The 14941-nt window shown below is 44.2% G+C and overlaps 1 protein-coding gene across 6 annotated transcripts in view; it reads left to right on the top strand.

Annotated features, from left to right (window-relative positions):
* The window catches only part of phka1a (phosphorylase kinase, alpha 1a (muscle)), a 199625-nt gene that overhangs the window by 117577 nt on the left and 67107 nt on the right, over nt 1-14941 (top strand). For all 6 annotated transcript variants that reach the window (XM_085996211.1, XM_085996205.1, XM_085996221.1 and 3 more), the window contains one exon: nt 3631-3719. In XM_085996211.1, the coding sequence (XP_085852337.1) occupies nt 3631-3719 (89 nt within the window). The remainder of the gene's footprint in view (nt 1-3630; nt 3720-14941) is intronic.

Below are 14941 nucleotides of genomic sequence, written 5' to 3'. Positions count from 1 at the left end.
CAGGGCCCGCGATCTGCCTCTTCGAACCCCCGGTCGCAGGCTAGCTTGTCTGCTGCCTTTACCTCCCTTACTTTCTCCTCCTGCTCTTTTAATTTTTGGGTGAGGTCGCAAATCGTGTCCTGCAGCCTTATCTCGCTGCCCCTCTGACCTGGTATTCTAAGTGCTCCATCTTGCGCCTAGCGCGGGCTTTAATTTCAGCGGTCTGGTATTCCAGACGCTCTACCCTTGCCTGATGTTGCTGTTGCACTTCATCGGCCCAGGCCTCCAGGCGCTCTATCTTTGCCTGATGTTCCCTTGCCATCTGCGCTCTTTCTTGGCTTAACACCTGAAGTGCCACTAGCATTTTTTTCTTCCGCTAAAACCTTATCCTGCATTTCTAGGGCCAATTTCTTGAGCTTGGCGGCCTGTGCTGCTACAACACTGTCCAGCACTAGGACTTGTTTCTTGTACACATTAACCAGACTGCCTTTTCAATTGCCCTCTTATGCTGTTTACTCGCCATCCACTGGGCGGCGGCGTCTATGGGACGCTCGGCCTTTAACATAGCGCCCACCCATTTCTTGGCAATATTGACCTTTCTGCACACATAAGTGGACAACCTCTCTCCCATTGCGGTTTCTCCCTCCTCACCACTGTCTGTCATATCGCATACTGTCGCCGATGGTCCTGCCGCGGTCACCATTTCTGTAGGGGGTTTTGGTTTGGGGTTTGTGTCTGGCCAGTCAGTCGTGTCTGAGCTGCTCCAGCCCCGTGCAGTTCGAATCACTTCCCCTTTGGTTCTGACCACCGGATTTATTTACAAGTAGCGATATAGACAAACGAGACCAGTGGTTTGGTGCAAAGAAAACCAGTGTTTATTAAAAAAGAGAAAACAATTACTATACAGAGAAAAATCACTATGGATGCAACACAATTACGCTTAACGGGGGAGGAGAAACGGACACATCGAGGGAAAATGACTAAAATGACACTTTAGCAACTCCCCTTAACTCCCACCCTTTGCACCTATCTAGATTGTCTTGTAATGGGCCAGAAAATTGATGCTCACCAGTCTAGGATGTTGAAACGCCTGCTCCGTGCCCTGTTGCCTGCTGATGTTTTAGGTTTTCACCGCCCCAAAGCAGAGATACCCCAGTAATTCCAACGTAACTGCGGGTATCCTACTTCCCTGGACGGGCTCTTCGTCGATGATCCTCTCACTGGGTGGTTGATACGGCAGGGTACTGGAGGCGAGGCGGGAGAGAGAGAGATACGGCTTCCCGAGGGACTAGTTATACCCTTCCCGGTAGCCCTTATCTCCCGCCAGATCAGCTCGTTTCTTTTGTCTGATCTGGACGTATTGAAAATCATACAAAAGGTACTGATCTGGGCCCATCGACCTGGATGGCCGGTTAATCGGTTTTAAACGTCTCATCAGTGTTCCCCTTTGTCCAACTGGTTTCGTGATGGGGCTATTCTAGTCTGAATGCCCTGTTGATCGTTTGTAAACAGTGTCGATGTTCTCTAATGAAGGTCTGGAAGCCACTAAGCTTGTCCCACTACATATTGAATAGGCCTTGCCTGCTCTTGATTGTTTGTTTGTGCAAACAACCTTGATGGTTTTTAATCAGAGGCCCGAATGCCACTGGGTTTGCTTCTCATGCATAAATGCAGAAGGTCTGTCTGCATTCGAGTTTCTGGAAAGTTCCTTCTCACAGTCATGAGAATACAAGCTTGTCAGTCCAAACTGAAACTTACAGGCTTTTGCCATGAGGCTGACCGTAGCCATCTTGTTGAGCCCTGGTTTTTAAACTCAGTCCAACCAGGGTTTCTTTAATAAACCAAAAGTAAATCTTCGGGGGGGGGAGACATGAAATTTGCGAATCCTTTCAGAGCACTTAATTGTAAAATTTACCCCAAGGTTAACTTCCCCTGATACGCTAGTAGATAAAAGCCCAGTTTGTGTAACAGTAAGCCATTCAGACCAGAAAGAATCAAGTTCTGCTGAGTTAATTGAACTCAGTCAGTTGGGGGCATGATAATTGACCTCCGCGCCCTTGAGCTTGGGGAGAGGAAAAGCCAGGAGTCCGACTAGTAATCACTTTTCCGTAGCCAGGTTGACTTATATGGGAAGATGGGGTGATGAAAGGTTCGTGCTCAGCTGTGATGCCCAACTTTGATCATAATATCTGGGGGTCACATTGAAAATGAGCAGGTGGGCCAAGTATCACAGGGTGCCGGGTGCCCATGGAATTATAGGACCACAATATATAATGTGGAAGGAGGTCTTTCAGCCTATTCTGTCTGCGCCAGTGCTTTGCTAAAACAATCCAAAGCTCCCTCCCCATAACTGGGTATCTTTCTTTGCTTCAAATATGTATACAATTTTCCTTTAAAAGAAGCAAAGGCCTCTGCCTTAACCACTCCCTGGCAAAATATTCCCTGCTCTAACAACCCTCCTAAGTTTATTAAAAAAAAAAAAATTAAAAAAAATTTCACCTAACCCCCCTCCTCATTCTGTAGTGACTTTAAAATTACTGATCCATTACTGAGTCCTCAACCAGAGTAAATAATCTTTCCTTATTTACATCTTCAAATTCCATCATAATTTTAAAAACCACTATTAAATCTCCTCCGTCTTTTCTGCTTCAGTGCAAATCGTCGCAGTATCTCGAGTTTCTCATCATAACTATAGTTTGTCATTCTTGTCAGTTCGTATCATATTGTATTGATACTCCATGATGCATTTAACTTGCTGGCTAGACATGTACTTTTGTTACATATATGGGATTGAGTGACAGCAACTCTCTGGCATGTCATTTGTCTAGCCATTCATTATGAGTGAACCTGGAAAGTGTTTCAGCAGAATATTCAACCATGTGGGTTGCCATAGCCAAGTCCTGATCCTGAAGTTGCCCAACATCCACACATGCACTTCCAGCAGGGACTCATGGGATAGCAATCAAGGGAAGGAATCCTGGCCAAAGTACATATTGAATCTAATAATGTGCCAAAGCTCACTGTCCAGGCTCACTCATGAAGATTGTTTGTCTGGTAATGTACCTGAGCCACACCGTCACCCACAACCATATGCATTTGTAAAACTATCTGGCCATCCTCATACAGGTTGGTTCATGCACCATAAAACTCTGTTGTCAAGTCCAGTTTAAAGTCATAGCTTTATACATCTTCACTTTAATGGCCAATTCATGTTTCACTCCTGTTGTCTGTGGATTACTTCAGCCATTGTTGAATTGGGCAAGATGTCCAATGGGATTGCTGTTATTCCTGTTTGACATTTAAAGGTTCAGGTGGGACAGTTTGTGAACACAATGAAAGTACAAGGGAAAATATGCAGGGCTGTGGAGAAAGAGCAGGGGAGCGAACCTAATTGGATAGCTCTTTCAAAGAGCCCGCACTGACACGATGGGCCAGATGGCCGCCTTGTGTGCTGTAAGATTCTATGATAAGAAAGCTGGGTGTAGCATGAAGCACAAATACAAGGTGACACACAGTGTAAGGATGCATCTAAAATCTAGGGCAACATATTCTTTCTTGATGGCTCTAAATTATTAACTATTTATTTGTTCTGACTAGCTCAGGTGATATTTTAAATGTAAAAATGATTAATTTATTTCTTTTGTATTGTAGATGTCTCTCTTTATCTACCCAGCAGCTTGTTAACTATAGCTCAGCCAACGCTTAATCTTGTGTCAGACCTAACAAAAGCCAGAGTGGAGGTAATAACAACAACTACTTGAATTATTTTTATTTTTCATTAATTGTTATATAAACCCAGAGGTACTGCAGGTGTGGGTTTTGGGGCCACTCTTTTAGATGTTTGGTTTGGAGGAAGAAATGATGATAAAATGCTTCACGTTTATCGGTGATAAAATTGGAAGGGATTGTAATAAGGCCCATCAAGCAGACCAGTTGCAGAGGAACCTGGACATATTGGGAGATTGGATTAAAAAGTTGGAGATGTTGTTTAATGTAGAGAAATACAAAGTTAAGAAACTGGAGAAGGGAAATAATGGGAGTACAAAATAAATCAGAACAATCTACAGGAAATGACACCAGAGAGGGATCTAGGTGTTTTACCAGAAAATACCTGTAGAACATCAGCACAATATGCAGCAATGATTAAAAAGGCAAACAGGGTCTTGGGATGTATAGCTCAAGGAACAGAGCTCCAGTCTCTGTGATAATTAGTTTGTACAAAGCACTGTTTCACCCATCTTGTTCAATGTGTACATATCTGGACATTGTACCACAGAGAAGACATCCCGGCCTATGAGGGAATGCAGAGAAGAGAACTAAGATGATAGATTTGAGTACTATGAAGAAAGATTATGAATAATATGGATCTTTATATCAGAAAAAAGGTAGCTTAGAGGTGATTTTCTTTTTAGGTGTTTGAGATCTTCACGACAATAAATAAACTGGGTTCTAGAGCATTATTCAATATTAAGATAAGTTCTAAAATAAGGATACATGGATTCAAGCTTACTTGGTATAACAAGATATAACTTTTTCACACACAAGTTTGTGAATAGCCTCCTTGGGAGGCAGTGGAAGCAAGGGATGATTTAAATTTGAAAAGGTAGTCAGGGCTATTGAAGGATATGGGAAGTAAAATGGAGTATAAAATCTGGGATCTTTGGAACCAGACTTCTGCAACCAGACTTTGTCAATCCTTTAAAATTCTACATTCTTATATTGAGACATATAAGTAGAGGGTGGTGGGAATAGTTAAGTACGTTAAGTAATGTGAAAGATGTAACCACTATACCCTAGAGCTTGCTTGATTGTCTCAGAGAATGGGGGAAGAATTTTCTGGAGTTATCCCAGAACAACAGCAACAGCTTGTATTTATATAGTGCCTTTAATGTATTAAAATGTCCCAAGGTGCTTCACAGGAGTGTTATAAAACAAAATTTGACACCGAGCCACATAAGGAGAAATTAGAGCAGATGACCAAAAGCTTGGTCAGAGAGGTAGGTTTTAAGGAGCATCTTAAAGGAGGAAAGAGAGGTATAGAGGGGAAGAGGTTCAGGAAGGGAATTCCCTAGCTTAGGGCCTAGGCAGCTGAAGGCATGGCCGCTAATGGTTGAACGATTAAAATCGGGGATGCTCAAGAGGCCAGAATTAGAGGAACGCAGAGATCTCGGAGGGTTGTGGGGCTGGAGGAGATTACAGAGATAGGAAGGGGCGAGGCCAGGGAGGGATTTGAAAACAAGGATGAGAATTTTAAAATTGAGGCGTTGCTTGACCGGGAGCCAATGTAGGTCAGCGAGCACAGGGGTGATGGGTGAATGGGACTTGGTGCGAGTTCAGACAATCAGCTGAGTTTTGGATGACTTCAAGTTTACATAGGGTAGAACGTGGGAGGCCAGCCAGGAATGCGTTGCAATAGTCAAGTCTAGAGGTAACAGGCATGGATGAGGGTTTCAACAGCAGAATAGCTGAGGCAGGGGCAGAGATGAGCGATGTTAGAGGTGGAAATAGGTGGTCTTGGTTATGGCACGGATATGCGGTTGGAAGCACATTTCTGGGTCAAATATGACACCAAGATTGCGTACAGTCTGGTTCAGCCTCAGACAACAACAACAACTTGTATTTATATAGCACCTTTAACGTAGTAAAACATCCCAAGGTGCTGCACAGGAATATTAAAAGACAATTTTTTTTACACCAAGTCACATAAAGAGAAATTAGGGCAGGTGACCAAAAGCTTGGTCAAAGAGGTAGGTTTTAAGGAGCATCTTAAAGGAGGAAAGAGAGGTAGCGAGGCAGAGAGATTTAGGCAGGGAATTCCAGAGCTTAGGGCCTAGGCAACAGAAGGCACGGCCACCAATGGTTGAGTGATTATAATCAGGGATGCTCAAGGGCAGAATTAGAGCAGCACAGATATCTTGGGTGGGGGGGAGGGCGGGGTTGTGGGGCTGAAGGAGATTACAGAGATAGGGAGGGGTGAGGCCATGGAAGGATTTGAAAACAAGGATGAGAATTTTGAAACCAATGCGTTGCTTAACCGGAAATCAGTGTAGGTCAGTGAGCACAGGGGTGATGGGTGAACGGGACTTGGTGCGAGTTAGGACACGAGCAGCTGAGTTTTGGATGATCTCAAGTTTACGTAGGGTAGAATGTGGGAGGCCAGCCACGAGTGTGTTGGAATAGTCAAGGTTAGAAGTAACAAAGGCATGGATGAGGGTTTTTAATAGCGGACGAGTTGAGGCAAGGGCGGAGATGGGCGATGTTACGGAGGTGGAAGTAGGCGGTCTTAGTTATGCTGCAGATATGTGGTCGGAAGCTCATTTCAGGGTCAAATATGACACCAACGTTGCGAACAGTGTGGTTCAGCTTCAGACAGATGTTAGGGAGAGGGATGGAGTCAGTGGCTAGGGAACGGAGTTTGTGGCGGGGACTGAACAATGGCTTCGGTCTTTCCCAATATTTAATTGGAGAAAATTTCTGCTCATCCAGAACTGGATGTCAGATAAGCAGCCTGACAATTTAGAGACCGTGGAGGGGTCGAGAGACGTGGTAGTGCGGTAGAGCTGAGTGTCGTCCGTGTACATGTAGAAACTGATGCTATGTTTTCAGATGATGTCGCCAAGGGGCAGCAAGTAGATGAGAAATAGGAGGGGGCCAAGGATAGATGCTTGGGGGATACCAGAGGTAATGATGTGGGAGCGGGAAGAGAAACCGTTGCAGGTGATTCTCTGGCACAGGTTTTTTCCTCTTCCCTAGGAATCCGCTTACTAGCAATTGGAGTGGATGGTGCATAAAGTTTCAGCCTCTAATGGATACAGTGAACATTGATGGTCTTTCCTTGCACTTTTTTAATATCTATATAAACATTTTTGAGAAGATATGTGGAAACCTTTACTGCCTAGAAAACCACCTCCGTGATCCATTGCTTTCGTTCAATTGTCTTTGTGACAGAAAAAGATTCATCTGCTTTCAAGTTGTAAGAATATCTATATTGCATATCATTATATGCCAAGTGCATATAAGATCTAGGACCAGGGGACATGGATTTTAGCTTAGACAAGAAAAGATGACAGTTCAATTTGTAATAATTTAAACTGACAGTAAAATGAATGTAGGAACTCTTTCCTGAAAATACTTAGTTGCACCAATAATTGTTGGAACTATAGCCCACAAAGTTATGAATGCTTTATGGAAAAATGGATATGGTGTATTATTTATTATCAAATGCATAAGTCATTTAGGACTGTGCTAAATTGAAATGCTTATCAACTGTTTAGAAGATACAAAACACATCCAAGTGATAAAAGTATCTAACATGTTTATAGGCTGTTGTGAAAGAGACAGACATTAACTGTAATGGCTGTCCAACCTGTTAACAAGATTCTTGCATACCGTGGCAGCTTAGATTTACCTTGTTCTAAAGGAGTGGTGGTCTGCTTGAATCAGATTTGAGCAGAGTTCCATCCCTTCAGGCATCTGAGAGGCAGTCCTTGTGTCTTTGAAATCTGGCTTGATTGACAGTTTTATATCCTGAGGCAAAGTGCACAGAAACCTGTGCTCCTCAAAACCTGCCTCTTTGACCAAGCTTTTGGTCACACATCCTAATATCTCCTTAAGTGGCTCGGTGTCAAATTTTGTTTGATAACACTCCTGTGAAGTGCCTTGTGATGTTTTACTATGTTAAAGGTGCTAAATAAATGCAAGTTGTTACTTGGATCTCCGATGCGAGGTGAAACGTGAGCTGAGGTTGCAGAGCAGGAGTGAGCATTCAAACGAACAAATACTGTACCAAATGTGTCCCATCCTCCAATGTACACGAACGTGCGTGTGTTGGAAATATAATCAGCTGCTGCTGCTGGCGATGAGGCAGACAGGCCATTAACCGATACCTGGAGGTATGCGAACAGCAAGTTTGCTGAGTGCCACAGATGAAGTGAAATGAGCTGCAAACGGCCACCTAACACCTGACTTGGGAATCCCCGATAAACATAATGGATACAAAAATGAATGGAGAAGTGTTTCCGTTTCTTAGCGTTGACATTCCTCACATTGCTGCTCACAAATCAGAAGAGAAATGAAATACATTCTGTTGTTCATGACCCTGAAAACTTGTGTAATTCACAAGAATATTAGAAGAATGTTATAGATCAAGACTGCGAGGTACAAACTAGTGAGTAAACACAGCTGTTTCTGCCCGAAATACACTTGAGACGCTAAAACCGACAACTTTCAAATTAACGTTAATGCAAATGGTTTAATGATTATCGCTTTTTGGCTGATATAAGCAACTGTTTTAAACATGGATATTTTAAGTGGTGGGGACTATGCATGCAGAGAAAAAGGATGACAAACGTGACCCAAACAATTATAGGCTAATGAGACTAATAACCAGTAAAATAATGGAATTAATTATAAGAGATCATCTTGCTGGAAGAGTACTTGCAAAACAATAACTCAAGAATAAACAACTGAGTGTAAAGTAGCCAAATTTGCTGATGATAGAAAGATAGGTGGGAAAGCAAATTGTGTGGAGGATGCAAAGAATCTCCAAAGGGATATAGATAGGCTAAGTGAGTGGGCAAAAATCTGGCAGATGGAGTTTAATGTGGGAACATGCGAGGTTATCCACTTTGGTAGGAAATTTTTTTTTTTAATTATTTAAATGGGGAGAGATTACAAAATGCTGAGGTACAGAGGGATCTGGGGGTCCTTGTACATGAATCATAAAAAGTTAGCATGCAGGTACAGCAAGTAATTCGGAAGGCAAATGGAATGTTGGCCTTTGTTGCAAAGGGAATGGAGTATAAAAGTAGGGAAGTCCTGTTACAACTGTACAGGGCGTTGGTGAGACCCCACCTGGAGTACTGCGTACAGTTTTGGTCTCCTTATTTAAGGAAGGATATACTTGCATTGGATGCAGTTCAGAGAAGGTTCACGAGGTTGATTCCGGAAATGAAGGGGTTGTTTTATGAAGAAAGGTTGAGCAGGTTGGGCCTATACTCATTGGAGTTTAGAAGAATGAGAGGGGATCTTATTGAAACATATAAGATTCTGAAGGGGCTTGACAGGGTAGATGCAGAGAGGATGTTTCCCCTCGTGGGGGAATCTAGAACTAGGGGGCATAATTTCAGAATAAGGGGAAACCCTTTTAAAATGGAAATGAGGAGGAATTTCTTTTCTGAGGGTCGTGAATCTTTGGAATTCTCTTCCCCAGAGAGCTGTGGAGGCTGGGTCATTGAATATATTTAAGGTGGAGATGGACAGATTTTTGAAAGGTTGGGGAGTAGGCAGGGAAGTGGAGTTGAGGCCAAGATTAGATCAGCCATGATCTTATTGAATGGCAGAGCAGGCTTGAGGGGCCAAATGACCTTCTCCTGCTCCTACCTCTTATGTTCTTATGTATTTAGAAGGAAAATCTCTTTGACTTTGAGAATGTTAAAGATGTGTAGATAGCAGCACCTTCTACTAATCATTTATTTTGACATTCAGAGAACTTTTGGGAAAGTTTCACAAAATCTAATTAAACTAAAAGGTACAGAGATATCAGACTGGATAAGAAACTAATTAAAAAGTAGGAAATGGAGAATACGTGTTTGCGGTGTAAAGTCAGATTGTGGGACCATGTTGACTGGAATCCACCATTGGTCAGTAATCCCATCCCTATCGTTCTCCTTCTCCCTCTTTCCCTGAACACTTTTGGCTTTTTTTGTTTCCTGCTTTTTTTTTTGGCTTGATAACTGAGTCTCCCCCTAATGGCAGAGCCAGAGAATTTACAGAACTTCCCTCAACAATTAGCCTCCAGTTAACTTTGGGATTAGTCCACAGGGATTATTTGAACAGTGGTTTTAAAGGGACTGACCAGATTAAGCACAACCCCATTTTAGTAACCTGGATGCCAAAACCAACCATAAACTGCTCAAGTTTGCTGATGACACTGGGAACAGCAATGCAGTTAGAGAATCATAGAATGATTACAGCACGGAAGACCATTTGGCCCGTTGAACCCGTGCCGGCTCTCTGCAAGAGCATTTCAGCTGGGCCCACTCCCCTGCCTTTTCCCCGTAGCCCTGCAAATTTTTTTCCTTCAGGTACTTATCCAATTCCCTTTTGAAAGCCATGATTGAATCTGCCTCCACCAGCCTTTCAGGCAGTGCATTCCAGATCCTAACCACTCGTTGCGTAAAAGAGTTTTCCCTCATAACGCCTTTGGTTCTTTTGCCAATCACCTTAAATCTATGTCCTCTGGTTCTCGACCCTTCTGCCAATGGGAACAGTTTTTCTCTACTCTGTCCAGACCCCTCATGATTTTGAACGCTTCTATCAAATCTCCTCGCACTCTTCTCTGCTTTATAGAACAACCCTAGCTTCTCCAGTCTATATACGTAACTGAAGTCCCTCATTCCTGGAATCATTCTCGTAAATCTTTTCTGCATCCTCTCTAAGGTCTTCACATCCTTCCTAAAGTGCGGTGCCCAGAATTGGACACAGTGCTCCAGTTGAGGCCGAACCAGTGTTTTATACAGGTTCATCATAATTTCCACGCTTTTGTACGCTACACCTCTATTCATGAAGCCCAGGATTCCGTTAGCTTTATTAACTGCTTTCTCAACCTGCCCTGCCACCTTCAATGATTTGTGCACATATACCCCTAGGTCTCTCTGTTCATGCACCCCCCTTTAGGATTGTACCCTTTAGTTTATATTTCCTCTCCTCATTCTTTCTACTAAACTGTATTACTTTGCACGTTTCTGCGTTAAATTTCATCTGCCACGTGTCCGCCCATTCCACCAGCCTGTCTATGTCCTCTTGAAGTCTATCACTGGTGACTTATCTACTTTAAGTACAGCCAGCCTTTCTAGTACCTCCTCTTTATCAATTTTTAACCCATCCAGTATCTCCTCTACCTCCTCCTTCACTATGTCCATGGCAGCATCATCTTCCTTGGTGAAGACAGAAGACAGAAGTACTCATTTAGCACCTCAGCCCCACCCTTCTTAGTGTTTACTATTTATATGCCTATATAAGACATTTGGATTATCTTTTATGTTAGCTGACTTTTTATTCTCATACCCTCTCTTTGCTCCTCTTATTTTCTTTATCACTTCTCCTCTGAACTTTCTATATTTAGCCTGATTCTCAGATGTATTCTCGACCTGACGTCTGTCTTACGTGCTCTTTTTCTGCTTCATCTTACACTTTCTCTCTTTTGTCATCCAGGGACCCCTGACTTTAGTTTCCCTACCATTCCCCCTAGTGGGGATGTACCTCAACTGTACCCAAACTATTTCCTCTTTAAAGGCAGCCCATTGATCCATTACGGTTTTGTCTGCCAATCTTTGATTCCAATTTACTCGGGCCAGATCTGTTCTCATCCCAATGAAATTGTCCTTCCTCCAATTAAGTATTTTTACTCTAGATTGCTCACTGTCCTTTTCCCTAGCTAATCTAAACCTTATGATACTATGATCACTGTTCCCTAAATGTTCACCTACTGACACTTGCTCCACTTGACCCACCTCATTCCCCAGAACCAGATCCAGCAATGCCTCCTTCCTCGTTGGGCCGGAAACATGCTGATCCAGAAAGTTCTCCTGAACACACTTTGGAAATTCTCCCCCCTCTCTGCCCTTTACACTATTACTATCCCAGTCTATATTGGGATAGTTGAAGTCCCCCATTATCCTTACTCTATAGTTCTTGCATCTCTCTCTAATTATTCTGCAAATTTGCTCCTCCATATTTTTCCCACTAGTTGGTGGCCTATAGAATACACCTAGTAGTGTAATGGCACCTCTATTGTTTCTTAACTCTAGATTCTGTCCTTGACCCCTCCAGGACATCCTCTCTCTCCAGCACTGTAACATTCTCCTTAACCAATACTGCACACCACTTCATATCTTTCCTGAACACCTTATACCCAGGAATATTTAATACCCAATCCTGCCCTTTTTTGAGCCAGGTCTCCGTTATTGCCACGACCTCATTCTCATGTGGCTATTTGCGCCTGCAGCTCACCAACCTTGTTTACTATGCTCCGTGCGTTCACATACATACACTGTAAACCTATCTTAGACCATGGTGTGTTCTCTCTTAGTCTGACCCCATCCAATACCTTACTATTTCTTACTTTAGTGCTATCTGTCTCTCCCAATCCTTTGTGCCCTTTATTTCTCCTTTCTAATGCTACATTCTGGTGCCCATCCCCCTGCCAACTTAGTTTAAACCCTCTCCAACAGCACGAGCAAACCTCCCCACGAGGATATTGGTGCCGGCTCTGTTGAGGTGCAACCCGTCCGTCCTGTACAGGTCCCACCTCCCCCAGAACCAGCCCCAATGCCCCAGGAGCTGAAGCCCTGCCTCCTGCACCACCTCTCCAGTCATGCATTCATCTGCTCTATCCTGTTGTTTCTATACTCACTCGCACATGGCACCGGGAGTAATCCAGAGATTACTATCTTTTGAGGTGCTGCTTTTTAATCTCTTTCCTCGCTCCCTGAAATCTGCCTGCAGGACCTCATCCCTCTTTCTACCTATGTCGTTGGTACTGATACGGACCACGACCTCTGGCTGTTCACCCTCCCCCCTCAGAATGTTCTGCAGCCACTCGGTGACGTCCTTAACCCTGGCACCAGGGAGGCAACATACCATCCTGGAGTCGCGGCTGCAGAAACGCCTGTCTGCTCTCCTAACTATCGAATCACCTACCACTATTGCTTTCCCTATCTTCCTCCTCCCTCTTCCCCCCACCCTGTGCAGCTGAGCCACCTGTGGTGCCATGGACTTGGCCCTTGCAGTACTCCCCAGAGGAACCGTCGTCCTCACAAGTACTCAGAACAGAATACTGGTTGGAGAGCAAGATGCACTCTGGACTCCTGCACTACCTGCCTGGTGGTCCTCTTTTGTCTGACGGTCACCCATTCCCTCTCTGCCTGTACACTCCTTAGCTGCAGGGTGACCACCTCCTGAAACGTGCTATCCACGTAGCTCTCAGCCTTGCGGATGCTCCACAGCGACGCCAGCTGCTGCTCAAGCTCCGAAACCCGGAGCTCGAGCTCCTCCAGCTGACGACACCTGCACACGTGGTTGTCCAGGACACGGGAAGCGCCCTGGAGTTCCCACATGGCACAGGATGTGCATTCCACTGGACCAAGCTGCCCTGCCATGCCTTTATTTATTCGACTATTACATAGGATATATGGCACAGAAACAGGCCATTCGGCCCAACCAGTCCATGCCGGCGTTTATGCTCCACACGAGCCTCCTCCAGTCTTTCCTCATCTAACTCCATCAGAATAACCCTCTATTCCCTTTTCCCATATATGCTTGACTAGCCTCCCCTTAAATGCATCTATACTATTTGCTTCAACCACTCCCTGTGGTAGCGAGTTCCACATTCTCACCACTTTACAGAAATTTAAGACTAAGATGTATCTAATTCATGTTAATATAATATTAACAGTTACTTATTTAATATAGTATTAACAGTTACTAATCTCCAAGCTCCTGCTGTATCCCTAACCAGCTATTTTATCCCGGCCCCTCACTTGAAGAGAAAAAAAAGTGTGACCTTTACCAACCAATCAGTTACCAGCTATCCTGTGACGTCACTGCTTGTGTGTTTTTTTGAACCGCTGCTCGGGTCCCTTTATGCTGCTCCCGCACAGGTCCGCGCTCTGTCCTGGGCCTTCTCCACCTCTCCCTTTATGCTGCTCCCGCACAGGTCCGCGCTCTGTCCTGGGCCTTCTCCACCTCCCTTTATGCTGCTCCCACACAGGTCCGCGCTCTGTCCTGGGCCTTCTCCGCCTCCCTTTATGCTGCTCCCACACAGGTCCGCGCTCTGTCCTGGGCCTTCTCCGCCTCTCCCTTTATGCTGCTCCCGCACAGGTCCGCGCTCTGTCCTGGGCCTTCTCCGCCTCTCCCTTTATGCTGTCTCCGCTGCCGCTGCTCCTGCTCAGGTCCGCACTCTGTGAATTAAACAAATATTTGCAAAAAACATTTAGATCAGCTATACAATTGGGCACGCAAATGAGAAATTTCAAATATTTCACATTTTTTTAAAAGGATCATATGCAGTGATTAAATCAAATTAGCATAGGGAGATAATTATCATTTTTAATGTCCTGACAAATTGGTGGAGCAATTGAAAAGGCTAATGGAATGTTTGTTTATACAACCACAGCAATAAGTCCTACTATCTACTTATCGAATAACATCCTCAAAGTTAAGGTTTGTTGGGCATGTTCTTTCCTTTCTAACTCCAAGCTGACTCTTGTTACTTGTTATATAGGAATTAAGCTAAGACTTTACAAAGTACTGTTCAAATCACACTTGAAGTACTGCGATGGGTTTTGGTTACTTTATGACAAAAATCTACACATGTTTTAGAAAGGGTGCAAAGAAAAGCTACACGATTGATCACAAGTGTAAGAGGGTCAGCTATAAGGAAAGATCAAAGAAACTTAGGCCTAGAAATCTGATTGCGTCTGGAATTGGGCACGCAGGGGTAGGGCGCGCACTACACGCACCTGTTGCAAGTGACTCAGGCAGCACGTAATACTCAGACAGTTGTGAGTGAAGATATGGCTACAGCAACTAATGAGAGGTCACCAAAGTTCCCTGCTGCCTTGGAAACCCTGGTGCAGGCATTGGACAGGAGGAAGGACATCCTTTTTGTACCCCCCCCCCCCCCCCCCCGCCCCAACTCCCAGTGGGTAGGAAGCCCTCCAGGCATCTACTCCGCTGTCAGTGGGAAGAAATTGGAGAGCATATGAATGGCAGGAGCATTGCACCCAGAATGTGGTCGCAATGCCAGAAGAAATTCAATGTTCTAACTAGAGTAGTTAAGCTAAGAATACTGCTCTTACTCTCTGGTCCCAGCTGCACCACTTACAGCCTCATTAATCACAACACTCATAGCACTCAAGCTTTCCTTCCCCTACTTCCCTTCACTCTCCTAAAATCACTG

This window comes from Somniosus microcephalus, chromosome 1 (genome assembly GCF_052327205.1).
Source record: "Somniosus microcephalus isolate GS21.2 chromosome 1, FLI_Smic_1.0, whole genome shotgun sequence".
Classification (NCBI taxonomy): domain Eukaryota; kingdom Metazoa; phylum Chordata; class Chondrichthyes; order Squaliformes; family Somniosidae; genus Somniosus; species Somniosus microcephalus.
This window is presented reverse-complemented; position numbering and strand designations above follow the sequence as displayed.